The 26,844-nt window shown below is 34.6% G+C and overlaps 1 protein-coding gene across 2 annotated transcripts in view; it reads right to left on the bottom strand.

The window, feature by feature from the left end:
• The window catches only part of LOC101890039 (short neuropeptide F), a 280,844-nt gene that overhangs the window by 4,198 nt on the left and 249,802 nt on the right, over positions 1 to 26,844 (bottom strand). For both annotated transcript variants that reach the window (XM_059129914.1, XM_059129915.1), the window contains exons 4-5: positions 1,193 to 1,314; positions 386 to 1,131 (exon numbers count right to left, since the gene is read on the bottom strand). In XM_059129914.1, the coding sequence (XP_058985897.1) occupies positions 386 to 1,131; positions 1,193 to 1,295 (849 nt within the window). In that variant the 5' untranslated portion in view covers positions 1,296 to 1,314. The remainder of the gene's footprint in view (positions 1 to 385; positions 1,132 to 1,192; positions 1,315 to 26,844) is intronic.

Below are 26,844 nucleotides of genomic sequence, written 5' to 3'. Positions count from 1 at the left end.
TTTAATTTTGTACCAAATTTCGTCTCTAAGTCCGAATTTCATTGGACTCGAACATACATACAATGTTTGGTGCATCAAATAGGTGAAATCAGCCGATAATATATATGGGAGCTATATCCAAATCTGAATCGATTTTAATATAATTTTGCAAATTCGTTTTTGTACCAAATTCCTTCACTCATTCCGAATTTCATTGGAATCGGACATAAGGTTTTTAAAAACAGAGTTGAAAATATTTGAAAAAGCCCATTAAACAGGTCGTGTAAGTAAAACTGTCACCATTTTTGTTTCCGAAACAAAAATTCACCTATCAAATCCTATTATATTAGAGATAAATCTGGCAAATCCGCTTTGTGTGTGTGTTCAAATTATTATCACCACTCACCTTTTCATCCAATTCCACCTTAGTTTTGTCCTCATTCATCATCTGTGAGCTACGGCCACCGGTACTGCGACCCCAACGTAAACGCAATGGGGCTGGCTTACGGATGGCACGTTCAAATTCGTCCATATCGTTTTCCATCGATGACGATTCGTCATTGTTGTTGGGTGAATTAGCCTCCTGGAATTGCCTTAAAGTCAACAATAAATTCCTCAACTTTTGCGAGTGCAACAAAGTATTGTAGAAATCATCATCGCCGTTATTCGATACAGTTGAGTCGTCAACATTTTGTGATTCATAATTATCCGAAGCAGCAGCCGAGGCCGACAAATCGCTTTGGTAAGGGAGACTACGGCCAAACCTCAATCGCTGGGGTTTTCGTACAACACGTTCATAGTAATTATCAAAGATATCATTATAATCATCAGTGTTGCTGGCCGAATTACTGGCATCGGCATTTTGTCGGGCATTCATCAACAAATCAAAAGGGCTGTGCAATGGCATGGTGGGATCACTGCGTCGCCCAAAACGCAAGCGTAACGAGGGTGAACGTATGGGTTTCTGATTGACATCACCAAACCAACGTTTTTCAGGGAGTTGAGTCATCATTTCCGGATCGCTACGTCTGCCAAACCTCAACCTTAGCGAAGGTGATCGTTGAGCCTTGCGTTCGACCTGGTGATTGGGAAAGGCAATGGGTCCAATGTATTCACGTTGCAACAAGTTGTCATACAACGAATTAAGGGAATCTGGAGGGGAAATGGAAAATGTTATGAAATTTATTCAAAAGAAAAAATTCTTATGGCTTACCTCCACCATCCCTTAGCATGTCGGCGGCCGATGTACTGTGGGCCCATAGCATCAAAAATGTGCCAAAGGTAAGTTTATACAACAATTGACTCTGGAAATGCATCTTTGTAACTGGTATGGATCTGAAAGAGAAATAAAATGTGGATTTATAATATTTAAGAATAATTTAAGGTTTTAAGGTTTAATTGGGAATGTCTTCAAAGACTACCTATGCCTAAGAAAGACATTTTTTTAGTTTTTAGTAAACTTTATGCTATATTCGCATTCCGAGAGATTAGGGGATTTCACGAGATTCGAATGCTGGAAAGGTAAATACAGTTTGCTGCAAATGAAGTTAGCTGTCCTTGGCAGAACGAGTCTTGATCTAGAAGCCCAGTGCGACTACGCGGATATAAGTTTTGCTTGTCTGCATTCAGTGTACCAAGTGAATTTTTTGAAAAAGTATTAGTTGAAATACGAAATTCGATGAGAAAATACAAATTGAAAAAGTCTGTTCTTGGTTCCTCCTAAGAACTCAGATCGACTAATTTTTGAAGAAAGAAATTCACATTGTTGTTGATATGCCAACGTCAGTATCCAATAATGCGTGATAATAGACATTTTTAGCCAACCTGGCTTAGCATCTTATTTAACCCACGTTGATGGAAAATTAATAACAATTTTCAGTATTATCCTTTCAACCATTGTCTGTGGATGCGCTATTAACACTGACTCTTATAAACAATCTACTGAAGAAACAATTATTCTTTTCATGGAATTATATCCTTGGTCCTATTTGCTTTCAGACATGGACAAAATATTTGTCCATGGTGCAGGTTGTTATTTTCTTTTTATCTTAAAAGTTTTCTAAAGAAGTCCTTAAATTACTCCCTAAATCAGGTTCGCGGTTTGATCAAACTTGTGCACCACCATAAGTAGGAGCACAAATCGTACATTGAGTGAGTCTCACGATACGAGATATATAGAGGTATGACAACGAAGTGTTGCCACTTTGTATGTACAATTAGAAGCTCCTTCATCTACAGCGACGTTTAATGACAATCGCGGAGGTTTTTATACCCTCCACCATACTATGGAGGGTATATTAACTATATCATTTCGTTTGTAACTCCACGAAATACTCATGTCAGACCCAACAAAGAATATATATTCTTGATCAGCGTAAAATTGTAAGGCCGTCTGTCTGTCTGTTGTAATTACGATATCTTTCGAACGAATTGAGATAGAAGGCTAAAATTTTGCACACATGTTTATTTTTTCAGAAGGCAGCTTAAATTCGTAAATGGGCAATGTAGGTCCACGTTTTCATATAGCCCCCATATAACGGTACTTCCCGATATTCGGTATTTTCATGATTTTAGAGACATTATTCACCGGAATTGTTTCAAATTTGGTATTTAAAGTTCGAAATGGATACTAGAGCCTAAGACAGAAAATTGTCTGTGCAGGTCCACGTCTTCGTATAGACCCCACCTCCCCTCCCCTACAGCTACCTTCCTAAATTCGGCATTTTGGTGATTTTAGCGTCATTATTCACCAGAATAGATTTCGCATTTAGATTTTGTAATGGAAACTACAGTTTGTGACAGAAAATTGTCTACGCAGGTCCACGTCTTCGTATAGGCCCCATATACCAGTACCACCCGATATTCGGTATTTTGATGAGTTTAGGTACAATACTCACCGTAATTGTTTGAAATGTCGTATTTGAAGTTCTTAATAGGTACTACAGCCTGTGACAGAAAATTGTCTATGCTGGTTCAGGTCTTCGCACAGCTCCGATATAACGATACCACCCTATATACGATATTTTAATGATTTTAGCTACATTATTCACGGTTTATTTCAAGTTCCGAATTTGAATTTGGTAATGACTTATGACAAATAATGCCTGTGTGGGTCCACTTCGTATAGACACCAACATAACGGCTATATTCGGTATTTTCAAAATTTTAACATAATTTTTTTAAGGATTTCATTTTCAAATTCGTTCCAAATGGTGGAGGGTATTCAAAGTTCGGACTTACTGCTTTTTAACTTGTTAAATGCAATTTCGGCCCTCAGTTTTCAGAACGATCGAGGGCATGTTTTGCATATTCTTTTTCTTATTCTATTTTCCTTTGTTATACCTTCTACCATTGTATGGAGGGTATATAAAGTTTGTTATCCGTTTGTAACACCTCAAAATATACATTTTAGACACAAAAAGTATATATAAAAAGCATAAAATTCAATGTCGATTTAGTGATGTCTATTTGCCTGTGGAAATCACTCTAGCTTCAGAACGATTTGAAGTAGGTTGATAAAATTTTACTCAAATGCATATTATGTCTGCAGGACTTTTGGTATTGAAAATGGGACATGTCGGTCCACGTTTTGGTATAGCCCCCATATAGCTAATATGGAGGGTATATTAAGTTGGCCATTCCTTTTGTAACTCATCGAAATGATAATTTTAGACTCAACAAAGCATATATATTCTTGATCAGCGTAAAATTCTAAGACGATTTAGTCCTGTCCTCCCATTCATCTGTCCGTCTGCTGTAAACCCTCTAGAGACAAAACAAATGAAGCTAAAATTTTGCACAGATCTTCTTTTTGTCTGCAGGCAGGTCAAGTTCGAAGATGGGCTAAATCGGTCTACAATATCGTATATCCCCCACATAACGGTGTCTGAAATTCCACACAAGGAGTTAATTGTGAGTACTTTACCCCTGAAAAAAATTGTCTATATAGATCCACGATATCGTATATCCCCAATATAACGGTAACCCCCGATATTGGGTATTTTGACGATTTTTCACATTTTTCGACGGAATTGTCTGAAATTACCAGATATAGATTTGTCTATATAGGTCCACAATGTCGTATAACCCCCCATATATCGGTACATTCCGATATTCGGTATTTTTAATATTTAACTGAATTTTTAATAGATTATATTTTAGTAGGATAGTGTATGATTCTATCGACTTCAGCCGAATGGATAAATTTCTTATGCCAAGCGCTAAGTTTCCTAGACAGAGCTGTATCCATCGATAACAGGTTAGTAGTAATTAGATTTATAAGTAAAAATAAGGAAATATTGTTAGATTTAAGGTATGTGAAAATTTATTGAACTGATGAAAATTAACACATCCGGACAGTCATTTATTTATGATTGCTGAGTTAAGTGTCTTTTGGAAGAGGAAACGGCGCGCTACCCTAGTAGAATTGAGTGGAAGTATTAGGAACAATATTCCTTAGCTCATAGGATAGAACGACAGCACTATTTGTCGGGCCATTGCCACCATTTTCGTGACACTTCACTGTCTCCTCTTAATTTGAATTATTGTAACCATAGAATTGCGGGACAAGTAACATAAACTTCGCCTACGTTTTTTGCAATGACACTAGGATTTATAAATGTGGAACATTTTTGGTTTCAATAATCTTCCACATTTTGCAAAAATGCTCTTTTCTGGATTCTGTTTATTCCTTTGCATTAAAACATATTTTTTTTTATTTTGTGAGGATTCCATGTTTCAAGGATTGTTCATTTTCGATTCAATATTTGTAATATTATAACCGACTTTCAATTTCAAGCAAAATTCGCTTTACAATGAAAACGACACCCAGACATGTTGTATCGCAACTTGCAACTGGGAGATCAAACTGCCACCCTTGGTGACAATGGCGTGGGTGTTTGTGTGTGTGTGTGGTGCCATCAAGGATACCAATAAACATGTGAAGTGTACTTCAGTTTGGCCATAAAATGTGTTTACTTTGCACAAATGTGTCGGAATTTGAATATAAAGTGGCGATTTCCCGAAGCAGAAGAATAGGAAGAGAATGAAAGTGCTTTTGTTTGTCTGCAGATTTTTGGTTGACACAACTGCAGTGAGGGTTGGATCTGAAGACTTTTTTAAGAAAAAAAAAGAACTTTGCTTTTAAAAGGTCCTTTGCATTTGCAAAGGAGCTATAATAAACAGCAAATTTGTCAAAGCAACTCGCCTTGGCTTAAAGAAATGAAGTTGGAACTTTTGCATCAACCACTTGAAGAGTTAAATAAGACAAACTTGGCAATTGCTTTTGTTTTAATTCATTCCCTACAAAGTTTCCTTTTAATTGACAAAATGTTGGAGAATTTTTAAAAACATCCTCCCACCACCAGGCATCCAGCCTGCCAGCCAACACGTAAAGCATGTTAAGGATCACAAGGAATTTTGTCTGCTGACTCGGCAACTTGCAATAAAGCTCTCGGTATGTGTATGCATGCATCCTGCTGCAGTCGAGTCATTTAACAGAGTTATAAATTATTCATAAATGACAAGGTCGTAGACCAGTGGAAGGATGTCCTTGTTTGTTGTCGTTGTTGCAACCGACAATTACAAGGATAGTACAATTGAAAATTGTTATCAACAAATGACAGAAAACTTGTTTCAATGTGGCCAACAAGTAAAATCGGAAATGGAAAAAATATCCAGTATTTAGGAAAATTTGATAAGGACTAACATAGTTATGAACGTGAATTTTCTAAAGAATATTTTTTTCAAGGACTATCAAAGTTATAGACGTGGATTATCTAAATAATATTTTTTTCCGTTGATTTTTAAAGGAATATTTTTTGAAGGACCAACAGATTTATAAACGTGGATTTTCTAAAGAATTTTTTTCAAGGACTAACAGACTTATAAACGGGATTTTTTTAAAGAATTTTTTTAGGACTAACAGAGCTATAAACGCGGACTTTTAAAGATTATTTTTTCTAGGACTAACAGAGTTATAAACGTGGATTTTCTAAAGAATATTTTTTTATGTAGGACTAATAAAGTTACAAACGTGGATTTTCTAAAGAATATTCTTTCAAGGACTAACAGACTTATAAACGTGGATTTTCTAAAAAATATTTTTTCAAGGACTAACGGACTTATAAACGGGGATTTTTTAAAGAATTTTTTTAGGACTAACAGAGCTATAAACGCGGACTTTTAAAGATTATTTTTTCTAGGACTAACAGAGTTATAAACGTGGATTTTCTAAAGAATATTTTTTTCAAGGACTAACATAGTTATAAACGTCGATTTTCTAAAAAATATTTTTTTCAAGGACTAACAGAGTTATAAACGTGGATTTTCTAAAGAATATTTTTTTCAAGGACTCACAGAGTTATAAACGTGGATTTTCTAAAGAATATTTTTTTCAAGGACTAACAGAGTTATAAACGGGGATTTTCTAAAGAATATTTTTTTCAAGGACTAACAGAGTTATAAACATGGATTTTCTAAAGAATATTTTTTTATGTAGGACTAACAAAGTTACAAACGTGGATTTTCTAAAGAATATTCTTTCAAGGACTAACAGACTTATAAACGTGGATTTTCTAAAAAATATTTTTTCAAGGACTAACAAAGTTACAAACGTGGATTTTCTAAAGAATATTCTTTCAAGGACTAACAGACTTATAAACGTGGATTTTCTAAAAAATATTTTTTCAAGGACTAACGGACTTATAAACGTGGATTTTCTAAAAAATATTTTTTCAAGGACTAACGGACTTATAAACGGGGATTTTTTAAAGAATTTTTTTAGGACTAACAGAGCTATAAACGCGGACTTTTAAAGATTATTTTTTCTAGGACTAACAGAGTTATAAACGTGGATTTTCTAAAGAATATTTTTTTCAAGGACTAACAGAGTTATAAACGTCGATTTTCTAAAAAATATTTTTTTCAAGGAGTAACAGAGTTATAAACGTGGATTTTCTAAAGAATATTTTTTTCAAGGACTCACAGAGTTATAAACGTGGATTTTCTAAAGAATATTTTTTTCAAGGACTCACAGAGTTATAAACGTGGATTTTCTAAAGAATATTTTTTTAAAGACTAACAAAGTTACAAACGTGGATTTTCTAAAGAATATTTTTTTAAGGACTGACAGAGTTATAAACGTGGATTTTCTAAAGAATATTTTTTTAAAGACTAACAAAGTTACAAACGTGGATTTTCTAAAGAATATTTTTCAAGGACTAACAAAGTTACAAATGTTGATTTTCTAAAGAATATTTTTCAAGGACTAACAGAGATAAAAACGTTGATTTTCTAAATAATATTTTTCCAAGGACTAATAGAGGTATAAACGTGGATTTTCTAAAGAATATTTTTTCAAGGACTAACAGAGTTATAAACGTGGATTTTCTAAAGAATATTTTTTTCAAGGACTAACAGAGTTATAAACTTGGATTTTCTAAAGAATATTTTTTTGAAGGACTAATAGAGTTATAAACGTGGATTTTCTAAAGAATATTTTTAAGGACTAACATGGATTTTCTAAAGAATATTTTTTAAGGACTAACGTGGACTTTCTAAAGAATATTTTTTTAAGGACTAACGTGGATTTTCTAAAGAATATTTTTTTAAGGACTAACGAGGATTTTCTAAAGAATATTTTTTAAGGACTAACGTGGATTTTCTGAAGAATAAATATTTTTTAAGAACGAACGTGGATTTTCTAAAGAAATTTTTTTAAGGGCTAACGTGGATTTTCTAAAGAAAATTTTTAAGGGCTAACGTGGATTTTCTAAAGAATTTTTTTAAGGACTAACAAACTTATAAACGTGGATTTTCTAAAGAATATTATTTCAAGGACTAACAGAGTTATACACCTGGATTTTCTAAAGAAAAATTTTCAAGGACTAACAGTCTTATAAACTTGGATTTATTATATATTTTTTTCTAGGACTAATAGAGTTATAAAAGTGGATTTTCTAAAGAATATTTTTTTAAAGACTAACAGAGTTACAAACGTGGATTTTCTAAAGAATATTTTTTTAAAGACTAACAGAGTTACAAACGTGCATTTTCAAAAGAATAATCTTTCAAGTTCTAACAGAGTTACAAACGTGGATTTTCTGAAGAATATTTTTTAAGGACTAACAGAGTTACAAACTTGGATTTTCTAAAGAATATTTTTTTGAAGGACTAATAGAGTTATAAACGTGGATTTTCTAAAGAATATTTTTAAGGACTAACGTGGATTTTCTAAAGAATATTTTTTAAGGACTAACGTGGATTTTCTAAAGAATATTTTTTTAAGGACTAACGTGGATTTTCTAAAGAATATTTTTTAAGGACTAACGTGGATTTTCCAAAGAATATTTTTTTAAGGACTAACGTGGATTTTCTAAAGAATATTTTTTTAAGGACTAACGTGGATTTTCTAAAGAATATTTTTAAGGACTAACGTGGATTTTCTAAAGAATATTTTTTTTAAGGACTAACGTGGATTTTCTAAAGAATATTTTTTTAAGGACTAACGTGGATTTTCTAAAGAATATTTTTTAAGGACTAACGTGGATTTTCTAAAGAATATTTTTTAAGGACTAACGTGGATTTTCTAAAGAATATTTTTTAAGGACTAACGTGGATTTTCTAAAGAATATTTTTTTAAGGACTAAGAGAGTTACAATCGTGGATTTTCTAAAGATTATTTTTTTAAGGACTAACGTGGATTTTCTAAAGAATATTTTTTTAAGGACTAACGTGGATTTTCTAAAAAATATTTTTTAAGGACTAAAGTGGATTTTCTAAAGAATATTTTTTTAAGGGCTAAGAGAGTTACAATCGTGGATTTTCTAAAGATTATTTTTTTAAGGACTAACGTGGATTTTCTAAAGAATATTTTTTTAAGGACTAACGTGGATTTTCTAAAAAATATTTTTTAAGGACTAAAGTGGATTTTCTAAAGAATATTTTTTTAAGGACTAACGTGGATTTTCTAAAAAATATTTTTTAAGGACTAACGTGGATTTTCTAAAAAATATTTTTTTAAGGACTAACGTGGATTTTCTAAAAAATATTTTTTAAGGACTAACGTGGATTTTCTAAAGAATATTTTTTTAAGGACTAACGTGGATTTTCTAAAAAATATTTTTTAAGGACTAACGTGGATTTTCTAAAGAATATTTTTTTAAGGACTAACGTGGATTTTCTAAAAAATATTTTTTAAGGACTAACGTGGATTTTCTAAAGAATATTTTTTTAAGGACTAACAGAGTTAAAATCGTGGAATCTGAAGGAGGTTCAATATATCGATGGTTGAGAGAAGTACTACGAGACAACCTTCATATTTTCAGATCCGAAAAAAATAGTAACCTATTGAGAAGATACCTCACTGTTTCATCACGACTCATTATTCTGGTGTACAATTCCATGTAGTTCCGAAAGTCCTTATTCGTAGTAAACGAGTTATGTTCTGTGACCTGAGGCACTATTACAGAGAGCTAGAGCCCGAGAGGGATATACCCCGTTATTCTCCAATAACAATAAAGCAACGACTCCTCACTGGCATATGGTGGTCATGTTCACTGGCTGTGTTGTTGGGATACTCAAATTTGGTAAACATTGTCCCGTTAATCCACCACAAAAAACGTGGTTTGATCCCATCATTAAATGGCGACCAAACCTAGGTTGGGGATATTCAACACCGGACAAGTGAAGGACCCAGTAGAGTACATATGCAGGTCTTAATCCTGCAAACATTCGGCATTCCCGTCCCTAGGCTACGAAAACTTATTTAGGTTTCGTATCGAGACGAATACCAGTAAGCCTATCTAATAATCTGGAAACGGCTGACCATTAGAGTTAGTGGACCAATTTATTTGCCTTAGAGACTGGGTAAATAAGTTATCCTTCGAACCACGGACGCAGTCTCGAGTGTAAACGACTATATCAATTTCATAACAGAAGTCTTACTTGAATGCTATGGAAAATCATGTCCGCTTACATTCTCTGGTAAGAAGTTGCAACCCGTTTGGTGGTCTAAGTACCTAGCGGGTCTAAGGAAAGTCAGTAGACCTTGTATAACAGGACCAAAGCAAGACCAAACTTAGTACGGACTGGTAGGCGTATAAGTCGGCTTTCAATAAGTACAATGATGAGATTAAGTAGACTAAACGGAAATAATGGGTCAAGGACGTGCACTTGATTCATAATTCTGTAATTGGCCTTGGTATACCACTACTCCTCATACATTAGGTTTGGCATCAACCCATCTAATACTGAGCTCCTTCTCTTTACAAGGAAGTGAAACTTTCCAGTGTTTTTAACACCCTTGCTGGATGGAGTTACGTTAAATCTTCCTTCTGAATCCAAGTATCTCCGTACCATCTTCGATCAGCGTCTAAACTAGAAGAGGAATATCGAGGAGCGCGCATAAAGGAGCTTAATCCGCAATTCTATTCCCGCAAAAAACTCCATGGAGCTGGGGCTGAAGTTGTTTACCATCAAATGGTTATATGAATCAATTGTCCATCCGATTTTGACTTATGGTGGGTTAGTTTGGTGGCGCTCTCTAGGGAAGGCTTCCTTACTCAAAAAAATTGTTAAAGTCCAAAGAGTGGCATCTCTATTATTACAGGTGCACTTAGGAGCACACCTGTAACCCTTTACTCTATTTGTGGAGACTCCTGGTCAACTTTTCTAGAGATTGAGACCTCGGTGAAGCCACCCTTGTGCCACTTCTTCCAGACAAAACAAAAACATTATTCTGGAAGATTATAACATAACTGGCTAAATGCAAGAGGCTGCAATGTATCCAAGAAAATTTGGCCGGTGATCTTCGAAGGAGATCTCTATCGCTCCCTTCCAAGGCGAAATCTGACATAAAACTTGTGGTGTGCTTAATTCCAGGTCATTGTAATAAATGGCCCTTCTAAGTGAGCGATAACACTGACTAATGGGAATTGCGGAGCACTTACTCTGTCATTGTTCAATTCTTGTTGGAGTCAGACAGAGGCGCCCACGAGCAAGCAAATTCTGCATGACTTATCTTCACTCTCTGATACTGAGCAAAGAGTACATACTTTCTATTCTTTTCTTTCCCTTCTTTCTAAACTAGGATAATCACAATGGACCAGCAGGTCTCCGAGGGAAGCCGATGCTTAGGCGCATCCTCTAACCTAACATAACCTACGGTGAAAGCCACATACATAGGTGAAGCCATTGGCATATGAAGGATACACCAACGACATTTTTTCAAGGTTTATATTAGAGGCCTTTTACCTGCGGTATTTGAGACGGCTTTTACCGTCGATGTCATTTTGAATTTGATTTAAAAATACATTTGAAATAAATGCCTATTCATTGCATGAGTTAAAAATCGCCAATGGGAACGGCTTACCTACTTTCGTTTTCTCACTTTCGGCAATATCGCCGGAACAGACATTTTTATAGCCTCCACCTTGAAAAGGAGGGTATATTAACTTTGTAAATCCGTTTGTAACATTCCTAAATATTCGTCATAGAGCCCATAAATTATATATTCCAAATCAGCATAAAATTCTAAGTCGATTTAACGATGTTCGTCTGTCTGTTGAAATCACGATACAGCTCACAGTAGAGCTTCAAAATTTGGCAGAACAATTTGTATGGTATCTAGGATGGTTGGTATTAAAAATGAGATATATCGGTCCACATTTTTTCACGGATTTGTCTAAAAATTGTAGGTAATAATGGGTTCTAACTCCGGTGGCAAAACATTGTATGTATAGGCCTACTTTTTTGTACGGCCACCTCAAGATATTCGGAATTTTTTTTTTTTTTGGGGGGGGGGTCATTGTATGTAAAGGTTCATGTTTTTATGTAGCTCCCACTTAATGGTACCTCCGGATATTCAGCATTTTCATGATTTTTCCCACATTTTTCCACAGATTTGTCTAAAAATTAGTATTTTAGTTCATAATGGTTTCCAGCTCCCGCAGCAGAACATTGAATATTTTGGTACATGTTTTCCTATAGCGCACATATAATTTGCTAATCCTAGTCACATTTAACCACGAAATTGTTTTAACACTGGTATTTAAGAAGATTTGGTAGATGACAATCCTTGAAGTATAAAATTGTCTATGGAGGTTCCCGTTTTGGCATGGCCCCCCTACGACGTCCTCACCCACTTTATGGTTTTTTGAAAAGTTTAACAGCATTATCCAAACGTTCTTACTGGTATTTGTAGTTTAAAGTGGAACACGTTTGAATTCAGATACTTTTATGTAAACATGTTTTCTTTGCCCAAAGGTGGATGGTATTAAAAGTTCGGCCCGGTCGAATCTGCTATGCTGTGACCAGCCGATATTTGATCAATTACATAAAATAATTGTCAAAACAAAATCCTAAAAAAGTTTCTTACTCAAGTTTGACATATTTCTAAAAAAATGATATAAATCCGAAACTTGTCGGAGATATCAGCTAAAAATATAGTACGTTATTCTAAATAAATACGCTAAAAATAAACCCCTATTACCCCGGGGATTTAAGCCTGATCTTGTTAATTACTATTTTTAAAAAATTATCAAGATTTTTCCCATAGTCCTCAATTTTGTTCTATTTTAATTTCATTTCACTTCCCTCCTCATGATAACGCTCCTGTTTTATTCTCATCTGATGATGAGTTTATTATTTAAGCTGCTGTTGTTAAGTGGAAAAGTAGTCATAATCCCAGCTATTGTGTCTCATTTAAGAGCCACTGTAAAACAAGTTGTTTGATGCCAAAGATGAATCCACGAAAAAGTGGGGGTGGTGTGGGTATTAGGGTGGTCTGGCAAAAATTACCATTCTATGTGATGTTATTTTTGCAAATGTTTGTTTAGAGTGGCAAAAGTGTTGAAAGTGTTTTAAGAACAACAACAACAACAAGAATTGCAACTAAAAACGTCAAGGAAGATCAACGGGTTTGCTTGGGTTGCAGTATCTCAGAATGGCGCCCAAACGTCTGAATGCAAATTTTTCATGATTGAATACTGGCTGGTAGTAGGACTGTTGATGTATGTGTGCAAGTATATGATGCTTGCTAGAACATGAAAAATGCTGATGCTGATGATGAAATGTCGTCATCATTTGAATGATGAAAATGTATGGGAAGCTGACTAAATATGAAATAAAACATTCTTACAAGAAATATGATAATATTTGCAGACATTTTAACATATTTTTTAGTGTTGTTAGTATTTTTTGACCAAAGACAAGGGGGAAAATGAATAAACGACAATGGAAACATGAACTAAATAAAAGCAAAAAATAAAAGTAAAATACCATTAAACCAAATATAATTGGTTTTTTCGGGGGGAGGGGAGCTAGCCAAATCACTTTGGATGCAATTTAATATCATGTTTAGACATTTAATAAATGGTCAGATGATTCAATTTTCTGAGAGAAGACCAAAAAAAAAAAAAAAAAAAACAAGAAAAATATGTTTTGGGTTTCCATGATGAACGTGAGATGACTGCAAACAAGAGTTTTTTTTAGTCTGGAAAAGCAAAGACAAATGAAATGGGTTTTTGGGAATATTTTTTTAAGGATATATTTTAGTTACCTCTGAGAAGAGCTTCTATGTGGGAAAGAAACATATAGAGTGTATTATGAATGCTGAAGTCCCATGGAAGATGTTCAGTATTAGGAACTGTTGAGGTTTATCTTATACCATGTCCTCACTGCAATTTGAACACGTTGTTCGCTTTCAAAATTACGTACACAAATTAACGTCCCGACCCGATTTTTTATTCACAATAACAAAATTCCTTTTTATACTCTCAGCCATATGGCTGGAGAGGGTATACAGGGCTAGATAAAACAAGTTAAAAAGTATCAGTCGGTATTGCCGACAGATATATACCCTCAGCCTGCGTTAGATTATTTAAATATATTTTGGCTAGTATTACGATTATTCAAACGTTTGACCCTCTATGCAGCAGGTTCCGAAGGAATGGATCAATATTGTCCATTTCGTATTTTATTATATTATTTCGTATTTAAATCATAAATTCCGATAAATTTCATATTCATATCAGACTTCTTATTGAGAGAAATATTTGGGCATAGCAATTAGTAAAGAATTGCTGAATTGTTTCGAAAGTTATGACAGATAAAATTATTGAAAATTGTGACACTATGTGGGTGAGGTGCCAGAAGGGGTTCGAAGAATTTTTGTATGTTTGAAATTTGCAGAGAGTTGGATGCTTATTTATTTGAGCGTTTTTTTTTTTTCAAAATCTTGAAACCTATGTATGGGGGAGGTACCAGAAGAAATGGTTCGATCTATACCATCTTTATAACAGATCTTGTGTTGATAGAAATATTCAGATGTGCCAAGTCTAAATGGAATCGGATGTTAATTTGGCGTTTTATGAGCCACATGGGTATTCAAAATGTCGACATTTTGTGGGGGAGGTACCAGAAGGAGTGGACCGATATATTCAATGTTAACACCAGATCTTAGGTTTATAGAAATATTGGGGTGTGTGAAATTTTAAGACGTTTAGTTCCTTACATCACATTTTATAAGAGTTATAATTATTCAAAATTTTGACCCTTTGTGGTGGAGGTACTTGATGGAGTGGACCGATATAGTCCATTTTCACACCTGACCTTGCGCTGTTACAAATATTAGGATTTGCAGAGATGGGGCAAAATCGGATCATTCTTTCTCTTTCTGTGCAGAAAATATATATTTTTTTGAAAATTTCGACCTTTTGTGGGGGAGGTACCAGAAGGAGTGGACCGATGTATTCCACCTTCACACCAGATATTACGCTAATACAATTATTGGGATGTGTGAAATTTGAAGACAATCGGACTCTTACTTCACATTTTATAAGAGTTGTTATTATTCAAAATTTTGACCCTTTGTGGGTGAGGTACTTGATAGAGTGGACCAATATTGTCCATTTTCGCACCTGACCTAGCACTGACAAAAATATTAGGATTCGCAAAGTTGGAGCAAAATCGGATCATCATTTCTCTTTCTGTGCAGAAAATATATTTTTTGAAAATTTCGACCTTTTGTGGGGGACGTACCAGAAGGAGTGGACCGATATTGCCCATCTCCGAACTCGATCTAAGTTTGACAATAATATTACGATGTACAAAGTTTGGACCAAATCGGATACTCCCTTCGAGAGTTATCGTGCGCACCAGCCAGCCAGACAGACAGACAGACAGACAGACGGACGGACGAACATCGCTAGATCGACTCCAAATGTCCTGAAACGGATTTGGTCCAAAGAGACCTAGGGTCTAAAACCGTTATTTCGACTAGGCACGTTTTGACCGTATCAAATGATATATATATATAATAATAATAAATATAATAAAACTGCAACAAAGTCAAACGCCATAATTTTTTTTTATTTTTTTTTTAATGAAAGCAAAAAATGTCGGAAATAGCATCAAATTTTAGAATAAGTTTAGATTTTAGAATAAGAACAGTGTTGGCTTGTTTGTTCGGGATACCGTAGTATTTTTTTGTTGCAAAATGGTCAGGCTTTATCCCTTTATTGTTGTTTTTATAAAAACAACGTTTGTTTATTAGTGGAGAACGATGGTAATGTTTACCAGGGGGTAAGGCAGGGAATACCTAGGTTTCGGAAAGAGCCACCAATCCTCATCATTTCCCTTGTTTTTTTCCAAAATACTCCAGACACAATAGTCCAACGGATTGGTATCGGGAGATTTTGGTGGCCATTATGCGCTGGAAATGAAGCGAGGTTTCTCATTTTGTAACCATTCTTGGGTGGTGCGTGCTGAGTGCGATGGTGCTGAGTCCTATTGGAATGTCAAAGGTTTGCGACCAAAATGTTTGCTTGCCCAAGGCTTTAATACACCCTCCAGAATGTTTTCGCGATTATGTTCGGCACTTATTCTGATGCCACAGTCGATTAATACGAGCGGAGAGCGACCATCGGCTGTTATGACAGCTCATAGCATCAACATGGCCTGCGCTTGAGTTCTGGTGGCCAACCGACACATTTTCACACATTTTCAGCTGACCTCTTTGGCAAGTATACACGATCACTTTGTTTGTTTACAAATTGCTGGACAACGAATGTTTTCTCATCGGAGAAAACCAAATTCGGCAGTCCACGGCTTTCGGTCAAGCGAAGCAACTCTTTAGCTCGTTGGAGGCTATTTTCTTTCTGTTGTGGTGTAAGTTCTTGCACTTTTTGGAATTTCAATGGCTTTACCCCGAGCTCATTTTTCAATATTAGCCGAATGAAATATTGCGATATGTTCAGGTCACGAGCCATTTTTCGGACACTTGGACGCGGGTAGTTCTTTACTTTTCGAACCATTTCTGCTGATGTTGCTTTTTTCTTCCGTCCACTTCTTTGACGTCGGGCTACGCTACCAGTATCACGGTAACGAGCAATGGTACGAAACACAAAAGATTTATTCACATTTAAATGATGGAGTGCTCTAACGATAGCCACTTGTGGTTTTTCAGCCAAATATAAAGAAATCACACTATCACGCTTGAATTCCATCACGAATCATTTGATATGGCCAAAACGTGCATCATCGAAATAATGAGGCTTGGTCTCTTTGGAACAAATTCGTTTTAGGACATTTGGAGTCGATTTAGCGATGTCCGTCCGTCTGTCTGGCTGGTGCTCACGATAAATCTCGAAGTGAGTATCCGATTTAGTCCAAACTTGGTACATCGGGATATTTTTATGAAATTGAGATCGAGTTCGGAGATGGCCAATATCGGCCCACTCCTTTTGGTACCTCCCCCACAAAAGGTTAAATTTTGAAAAACAATTTTTCTTGCACAGGAAGTGAAAAAGATAATTAAATTTTGCTCCAACTTTGCATATCCAAATATTTGCATCAGTGCTAGGTCAGGCTCGAAAATATACAATATCGGTCAACTCTATCAAGTACCTTCCCCACAAAGGGTTAAAATTTTGTATAATTATAACTCTTATAAAATGTGATGTACGAGTCCGATTATCTTCAAATTACACACATCACAATATTTGTATTAACCTAAGGTCTGGTGTGAAGATGGAATATATCAATCCCTCACAAAGGGTCAAAATTTTGAATATCCATGAAGCTCATAAAACATTAAATGAATATCCGATTCCATTCAGAGATCGGACCATTTTTTCTGGTACGTACCCCATAAGGGGTCAAAGTTTTGAATAATCAAAACAATAATAAAATCGGAAATAAGCATTTGGTTCACTTCATATTTCACACATAACAATATTTTCATTAACCCAATGAATGATGTAAAAATGAGATATATCGGTCTACTCCTTCTGGTACCTCCCCCACAAAGGGTCAACATTTTGAAGACCATGAAGACCATAAAACGCGAAATTAACATCAGATTCCATTCAGACTTGTAACATCTCAATATTTCATCAAAGATCTGATATAAAGATGGTGAGGTCGGACTATTTCTTCTGGTTCATCCTCTACAAAAGGTCCAAGATTTTGCAAAACAAATTTGAGCGTTTTGAGAGAGCGAAATAATCATCCAACTCTCTGCAAATTTCACATATACACACATTTTTCCTAACAAATGATCTGTTGTGAAGATTATATATATCTGCGAACTCTTTCTGGTGCCTCACACATGAAGGTATCACACAATTCTGAATACTTTTATCTGTTATAACTTGCGAAACAGATTAGCGATTTTTTACAATTTGCTATATCTAAATATTTTATTTAACCAGAAACCTGATATAGATATGGAAGTTATGATAATGCAAAAAATTGGATATAAATTTTCGATTTTCTTATAAATTTGCCCATATCAATACTTTTTCCGTATTAGATGAACTATAAAATGGAACACTTCGATCGACTATCGACATTTTCTAAAAATTATCACATATCCCATATAAAGTGAAGGAAGCAGTCGATATAGTCCAAACCTGGCACGTCGCAATATTTATATCACATTTATTTAGGTCCGATACGAAATGGACAATATTGGCCCATTCCTTTGAAACCTACTCCATAGAGGTTCAACAATTGGAATAATCATAACAGAAGTCGAAATATATTTAAATAATCGAACATTGGCTGGGGGTATACATCTGTCGGCAAAACCGCCGATACTTTTTAAATTGTTTTTCTTGAGTTTCAGAGATATTTAAATGAAAAAACAAAACCTGAAATACGCAGATATATTATTATACCCTTCACCACAAGGTGGTCAGGGTATTATGTCTTTGTGCATTTGTTTGTAACAGGCAAAAGCAAACGAGATAGACTCATAGTTCCTTTTGATGATCTGGATAGAATCACATTCTGAGTCGATTTATGCATGTCCGTCCGTCCGTCTGTCCATGTATTTTTGTAAACAAAGTACAGGTCGCATTTATTGCCGGATCCAGATGAAATTTAGCACAGATCATTTTTTTGGCCCAAGGACGAACCCTATTGAAAGTGGAGATAATCGGTCAAAATTTAGATATAGCTCCCATATATATCTTCGTCCGATTTCCTTTTTATTGTGCACCAAACGTGTGATATCAGCCCGAATTCTATGGGATTTTGCATATAAACCCAAATAAGGCCTGAAAATAAGTATGCAAAATGTGATCGAAATCGCTTCAGATATAGCTATAGCTCCCATATATATTGTTCATCCGATTTGTTATTTTTTTCCTCCGCAGCCGTTATATGCACTCTGTAAAAACAATATTTGGGGAAATATATCAAATACAGCTCAGAAATACAGTTGCTAAATTTTATCGAAATCGGTTCAGATTTGGATACAGCTCCCATATATAACTTCGTCCGATTTACTTTGTATTGTGCACCAAACGTCTAATATTTGCCCAAATTGGATGAAATTTGGCACTTTCGACCGCATTGAGTCTATTCTATACTCTAGTATGTCAAATTTGGTGAAGATCGGTTCAGATATAGCTATAGCTCCCATATATACTGTTCATCCGATTTGTCATATTTGTTACCCACAACCGTAATATGCACTCCGTAACAACGATATTCAGGGAAATATGTCAAATATAGCTCAGAAATATCTTCACCAAATGTTATCGAGATCGGTTCCGATAATTGTGCACCAAATGGGCAATACAAGTCCGAATTTAAAAGATACAAATGCTTCGGCATATTTAGTTCTTTGAACTTTAAATTATAATTATAATTATAGCGTGTACGATTGAATTCCCCATAAAAACTCTACTAAATTAGCAAAGTGGTATAATAAAGTCGGCCCCGTCCGACTTTAAGACTTTATTTTTTCTGAAAATATTGACACTTTAAATATATTTTTCAATTTTTGAATGGAAAACAATTCTTAAATTTTTTTTTTCGGATAACAAAGTAGATATTTAATAATTAAGGGTCGAATAACTTGCCCTGTGAACTTGTTATTAAAATTATAATACACCAAAAATTTAAGCATAGCTTGAGTCATATTTATCAATGCACCGCAATGTTTCCAACACTTTTCCCTTTGAATACAAATATTATAGTCTCTACGTCACCATTTCCGTTGTCATTGTTTGAAATCCTACCTACCTACCTTTACAATTTTATCGATTTCAAAAACAATAGAAGAACAAAAAAAAAAACTAGGATAAACTAAAAGTTAATATTCATTTGAATTAATAAAGCTTGCATGAAACATGCGAGTGTGTAGGTAGCTAGATATTTCTGGGTGTATGTGTGGGTGACTTGAAATGGATAACTTCCCTCAGCTATCTATGTCAGTGTCCTTTGGCTATTTGCACACGCAATAGAATGTAAATATTTAATGGTGGACACATTTTGTAATTATTTTAAACCTTTAAACGATTTTCAATTGAAACGCATGCCTAAATGTATGCTATAGAAAAATAATATGTTTAAAGAGTATACAATTGCCGGAGGATATTGATTTCACTGTGATTTTTGCGGGATTTAATTAAATGCATATGGACTAATAATTATTTTGATTTAGATTCAATATGGTCTCCCTCTGGGTGCTACTAATTTAATGGTAGTAAATTTTAGTTTGATGCATTGCCACTTGTAAACATTAAGATGTCAAAAATATTAATAATATCTAGAAAAACAAGCTAAAAAGTATAAGTATATCTTATATATAAGTATACATTTTGACTTATGTTATGATTATTTAAATTGTTTATCCTCTATGGATTATGTTCCGCAGGAAAGGACCAATATTGTCAATTTCATAGGGGATCTAAATAAATATGATAAAAATATTGCGACGTGCCTGGTTTGGAATATATTGACAACTTCCTTCATTTTATATGAGATATGTGACAATTTTCAAACAAGCTAAAAAGTATTAGTCGGTTCTGCCGGCAGACGTATACCCTCAGCCAATGTTCTATTATTTAAATATATTTTGACTCCTGTTATGATTATTCAAACTTTTGACCCTCTTTGGAGTGGGTTCTGAAGGAATGGGCCAATATTGTCCATTTTGTATCGGACCTAAATAAATATGATATTGGTGGTATGACGTGCCTGGTTTGGAATATATCGTCTACTTCCTTCATTTTATATGAGATATGTGTTAATTTTTAAAAATTTTAAATGTACTTGAGCTACCAGATTTATTCAACCGAAATATTCTATTTTCATACTTCATCTAATACAGATAAAAATATTGGTATGGGCAAAATTGTAAGAAAATCGAACATTCATACCCAATATTATGCGAATCATTTCATATTCATCTCAGGTTTCTGGTTAAGAGAGGTATATTTAGATATAGCAAGCTTATAAAGAATAGCTGACGTGTTGCGCAAATTATAACAGATAAAAATATTGAAAATTGTAACCTTTTGTGGGTGAGTTACCAGAAGGGCCTCGCAGATATATATCATCTTCACAACAGATCTTGTGTTAGGAAAAATGTTTGTATTTCTGAAATTTGAAAAGAGTTGGATGCTTATTTCATTTTCTTTAGTCGTTTTGTTTTTCAAAATCTTTAACCAGGTAGCATAGAAATGGTACGATCTCTACCATCTTTAAACTTGTATTGATGGAAATATTGAGATGTACCAAGTCTGAGTAGAATCGAATGTTTTTTCGCTTTTTATGAGCTTCATGGATATACAAAAGCCTTTAAGCCTTTGTGGGGAAGGTACCAGAAGGAGAAGGCCAATATATGCCATCTTCACAATAGATCTTGTGTTAGTGGAAATAATGGAATGTGTGAAATATGAAGAGAACCGGATGCTTATTTCGGATTTTATGCTTGTTTTGATTATTCAAAACGTTGACCCTTTGTGAAGGAGGTACCAGAAGGAATGGTCCGATCTCTACCATCTTTATAACAGATCTTGTGTTGATGAAAATATTGAGATGTACCAAGTTTGGAAAAGAATCGGATTTGGATTTCGCTTTTTATGAGCTTCATGGGTGTTCAAAATTTTCAGCCTTTGTGGCGGAGGTACCAGAAGGAGAGGATCGATATATTCCATATTCACACCAGATCAAGTGTTAGTAAGAATAATAGAATGTATGAAATATAAATATTATTTCGGATTTTATAAACGTTTTGGATTTGTGGGGGAGGTACCAAAAGGAATGGTCCGATCTCTGCCATCTTTGGAACAGATCTTGTGTTGATGGAAATATTGAGATTTACCTAGTGTGGAATGGAATCAGATGTTTATTTCGCTTTTTATGAGCTTCATGGATATTAAATTGTTGACCCTTTGTGGGGAGGTAACAGAAGGAGTGGACCGATATATTCCACCTTTACACCAATATTGTGATGTGTGAAATTTGAAGACAATCGGTCTCTTACTTCACATTTTATAAGGATTGTAATAATTCAAAAATTCAAACCTTTTGTGGGGGAGGTACTTGATGTAGTGGACCGGTATTGTCCCACCCGACCTAGCACTGATGCAAATATTAGGATTTGCAAAGTTGGAGCGAAATCGGATTATCCTTTCTTTTCTGTACACTAAAATATTTTTTTGAAAATGTCGACATTTTATTAAGTGCTTCCAGAAGAGTGAAGCGATATTTCCCATCTCCAAACTCGATCTAAGTTTGATAAAAATATAACGATGTACCAAGTTTGGACCAAATCGGTTACTACCTGCGAGAGTTATCGTGCGTACCAACCAGTCACACAGACAGGCGGACGGACATCCTTAGATCGACTCCAAATGTCCTGAAACGGATTTGGTCCAAAGAGACCTAGGGTCTAAAAACGTCATATCTATGAGGCACGTTTTGGCCGTATGAAATGATATATATTTTCTATCTTCAGCCATATGGCTGAGGGTATAAAAATATATAATCACTCGGAGACTGCGAATGTCTAGCAGAATTTCAGCAACAATACTTGCTCGGCGAAGCTTATCTATATTTTTTTCTAATTTATTTCATATTTTACTCAACGTTTCATTGGTCTTTTTCCAAATTCTTCAGGAGATTTTATTAGAAAAGCAAGTATTGTTTTATATTCCTATTATAATCGATACCCTCCAAGATTTGGAACGATTTTGGCAATTTAAAAAAATTAAAATTTGTTAAAAATTCTGTTAAAATCTTAAAAATACGGAATGTAGCTGTTATATTAGCGTCTATACGACGACATGGACCTGCATAGTTAACTTTTTTCATAAGCCATTACAATATTCAAATGCAAAACTTGAATAAAAAATTCGGTGAATAATGCAGCTAAAATCATCAAAATTCCGAATATAGTGAGGTACCGTTAAATTGGGGCTATATGAAGACGTGGACTTGCTTAGACAATTTTCTGTCATAGGCTGTAGTATATATTTAGAACTTCAAATACCAAATTTGAAACAATTCAGGTGAATAATGTCGCTAAAATCACCAAAAATACCGAAAATAGGGAGGTACCATTATATGGGGACCTACATGACCCATTTTCAATGCCAAAAGTCGTAGGCCTCAATTCTTGTTCTATGAAAATGTGAAATGAAAACTTTTATAAAGGAAAGAAATGTCAAATGAAAAATTTTATAAAGAGAATATTTTTCATTTCATATTTTCATAGAACAAGAATCCACACCCTGGAGACATAATGTACATTTGAGTAAAATTTTATCAACCAACTTTATTTCGTTCGGAAGCTAGAGTGATTTCCACAGACGGATAGACGGACTGACATTGCTAAATCGACATAGAATTTTATGCTGATCAAGAATATATACTTTGTGGGGTCTAAAATGTATATTTCGAGGTGTTACAAACGGAATGACAAACTTAATATACCCTTCATACCATGGAGGGTATAAAAACTGAACATCACAACACATCGATTTTGTATGGTTTTAAAAATATTTAAAAATTTTAAAAGAAGCATTGAATTTATTAATTAATTTTGTTTTCTTTTTTTTTAATTTTAGCTTTTGCCGTCTTTGACAAATGTTCGAGAGTAGGCAATATTTTCGGCCTAGTATGTATGTGGTAATGAAATATGACTTCGATTCAATCCACTTTGTCCTGTGTAGACGCCAGGTAAGGGTACAAATTTAACAGAAAATATTCAGAATTAAAAGATTTGCAATTTTTATTTATAATTTTGGGGTCCTGTTGTTTTTTTGTTTGTCGAAATATAACGTTTTCGGTCTATCTGAGAAGTCCCCCAGTATTTTTTTCATATCTCCATTTAATCCCTTTCTTCCATTTCTTAAAAAAACGTGACAGTAAAATAAATTGTATTAACTTTATGAAAAATTAATTACTTCCTACGTAAAGGGTGTTAATTTAAATCCAATTTCATTGAAGGGAAAGGACATCCCATCAAGGACAACGTAAGCCAATTTTTGTGTATTTTGTGCACGATTTTTTATACTTTTTATACTTTATCGTTAAAAATGTGTCGGTAAATAAATCATAAAAATTGGTAAATGCATTCACAATATGGTGTAATCATGTTTATGACTTTATTATTATTTCACAGTTTACGGAGCTGCCATTCGACTGATTGCCGAGGATCTTTATGGGATTTATGAATGGATGGCCATTAAACGGGAATATACAAGGATGAATGGGGGAGGAGGGGGGAGTTTGTGTGTTGTTTTTTTACAAAATGCAATTGACATCAATAAAAATTTATTTCTTATTTACACTCACGTCTCTCTCTCTCTCTTCCTCTCTCTCTCACGCACACAGACACACGTTTGAACACAATTGGTGAAATCAATGACAGAGATTTTTGATAAACAATAAACCACAACACAAGCTCGAAGAGGGGCCAATAAAAACATGAAGATTAAATAGCATCTAGCTTTTAAGAGAGAGAGGTGAACCAGAAGCAATGCAGAGTGCAATGTTTCTATAAGTGCCTCGTCTTTGTTCAATCACGTTTATAGTGAGATGAATGTATGTGTGAATGATGTATAAGTATTTTATTCATCTTTGGTTTGTGGTACTATTAAAATATTTATATATCCAACGGCACTTAACACTTGCAGCCAATTTTCTTTCATTCATAAATCGTTCTGGCCATTGAAGTTGTTAACAACAAAACAGCTAAATCTGCAATATTGACCTCATATAAAATGTGACAGCTATAAAAAAAGAAAACCCAAAGCATTTCATGTGCAAATGAATGAATGCATGAATGCAGGGAAATAATTTATGAACTGAAAAGTAGTCAATGTTGCGCCACAATTGAATAGTTAAATACAACAACGAACTTGTCAAAGTTTGAAGGGTATATATAATGGGGCATTTAACACTACATACGAATATGGTGTAAATGACCGTTACATTTGAGGTTGGGTTAAGCAACCACTGCTTTAAAGCATGTTTACAAATAATAAATCCAGTGGATTTGAAATGTTAATTCCATTGCACGTACGTCAAATTTTATGTGCAGTGGCTTTCATTTGACACATACTCATTGGAATTTGCAATTTAAATGCACTGGATTCATTATTTGTCTACAGCGTTTTAATTGCATTTCGCAATTCGCAATTTATGCATGGCAAGACAATCGAATATAAAGTACGCGATCTTGTCATTTTTCAAATAAATTTTTATACCATCCACCATACATAGTATGGAGGGTATATTAAGTTCGTCATTCCGTTTGTAACTCTTCGAAATAATGATTTTAGACCCAATAAAGTATATATATTCTTGATCAGCGTAAAATTCCAAGACGATTTAGTCCAGTCCGTCCGTCTGTTGTAATCACGCTACAGTCAAAACGAATTAAGATAGGAAGCTCAAATTTTTGCACGGATCTCTCTTTTGTCTGTAGGCAGGTCAAGTTCGAAGATTGGCTATATCGGTCTACGATATCGTATAGCCCCCATATAACGGCCCCCCCGATATTCGGTATTTTAATGATTTTAGCCACATTTTTCAACGGAATTGTCTGAAAATCCACACAAGGAAATCTTTGTGAGTACTCTATCCCCTGAAAGAGAATTGTCTATAAAGGTCCACGATATTGTATAGCCCCCATATAATGGTACCCCCCGATATTCGGTATTCTGATGATTTTAGCCACATTTTTCAATGGAATAGTTTGAAATTATACTCAAGGAATTCTTTGTGAGTACTTTACCTGTAGACATAGACTTGTCTATATTGGTGCACAATGTCGTATATCCCCCATATATCGACACATCCCAATAATGGATTTTGTTTGTTGAAAATTTTCTAATTAGTTCCAAATGGTGGAGGTTATTCAAAGTTCGGTCCGCAAGAACTTACTGCTCATTACAACAGTTATATATTTCATATCTTAAGAAGAAGAACTTTATTTAATTAGCTTAAGCTTAGACATATAGAATTAAATTAAGGAAACATTCTCGGTGCTGTTACTTCTCGAGTTTTCAAAGTTTTCAAAAAATAAAGTCCTTAAAAAATTCTGTTAAAATTTTAAAAATACCGAATGTAGCCGTTATATTGGGGTCTATACGACATGGACCTACATAGGTCTTGTTTGTCATAAGCCATTACCATATTGAAATTCGAAACTTGAAATAAATGGTGAATAATGTAGCTAAAATTAGCAAAATATCGTATATAGGGAGGTACCGTTATATCGGAGCTGTGCGAAGACCTGGACCAGCATAGACAATTTTCTGTCACAGGCTATAACATCCATTACGAACGTCAAATACGACATCTCAAAAAATTTCGGTGGGTATTGTACCTACCAAATATAGGGAGATACTGATATATGCGGCCTATACGAAGACCTGTACCTGCATAGACAATTTTCTGTCACAGACTGTAGTTCCCATAACAAACTCTAAATACGTAATTTGAAACAATTCCATTAAATAATGACGCTGAAATCATCAAAATACCGAATATCGGGAGGTACCGTTGTATGGGGGCTATACGAAGACGTGGACCTGCACAAATAATTTTCTGTCATAGGCTGTAGTATCAATTTCGAACTTCAAATACCAAAGTTGAAACCATTCCGGTGAATAATGTCGCTAAAATCATCAAAATACCGAATATCGGGAGGTACATATATATGGGGGTTATATGAAAACGTGGACCTACATGGCCCATTTACGAACTTAACCTGCCTACTGGAAAAATAAACACGTGTGCAAAATTTCAGCCTTTTATCTCAATTCGTTCGAAAGACAGACAGACAGACATGGCTAAATCGATTTAGAATTTTACGCTGATCAGGAATATATATACTTTGTTGGGTCTGACATGAGTATTTCGAGGAGTTACAAACGGAATGACAAAGTTAATATACCCTCCATAGTATGGTGGAGGGTATAAAAAACTGCAACTGCAATTTTGTTTTTAATTTTATTGAATGAAAGCAAAAAATGTCGGAAATAGCATCAAATTTTAGAAGAAGTTTAGATATCTTGGAATTTGTCCCGTTTGGCACGAATTACGGCCAAACTACTG

Source organism: Musca domestica, unplaced genomic scaffold (genome assembly GCF_030504385.1).
Source record: "Musca domestica strain aabys unplaced genomic scaffold, Musca_domestica.polishedcontigs.V.1.1 7, whole genome shotgun sequence".
NCBI lineage: Eukaryota > Metazoa > Arthropoda > Insecta > Diptera > Muscidae > Musca > Musca domestica.
The sequence above is the reverse complement of the archived record's forward strand: the minus strand, read 5'-3'. Positions and strand labels throughout refer to the sequence as shown.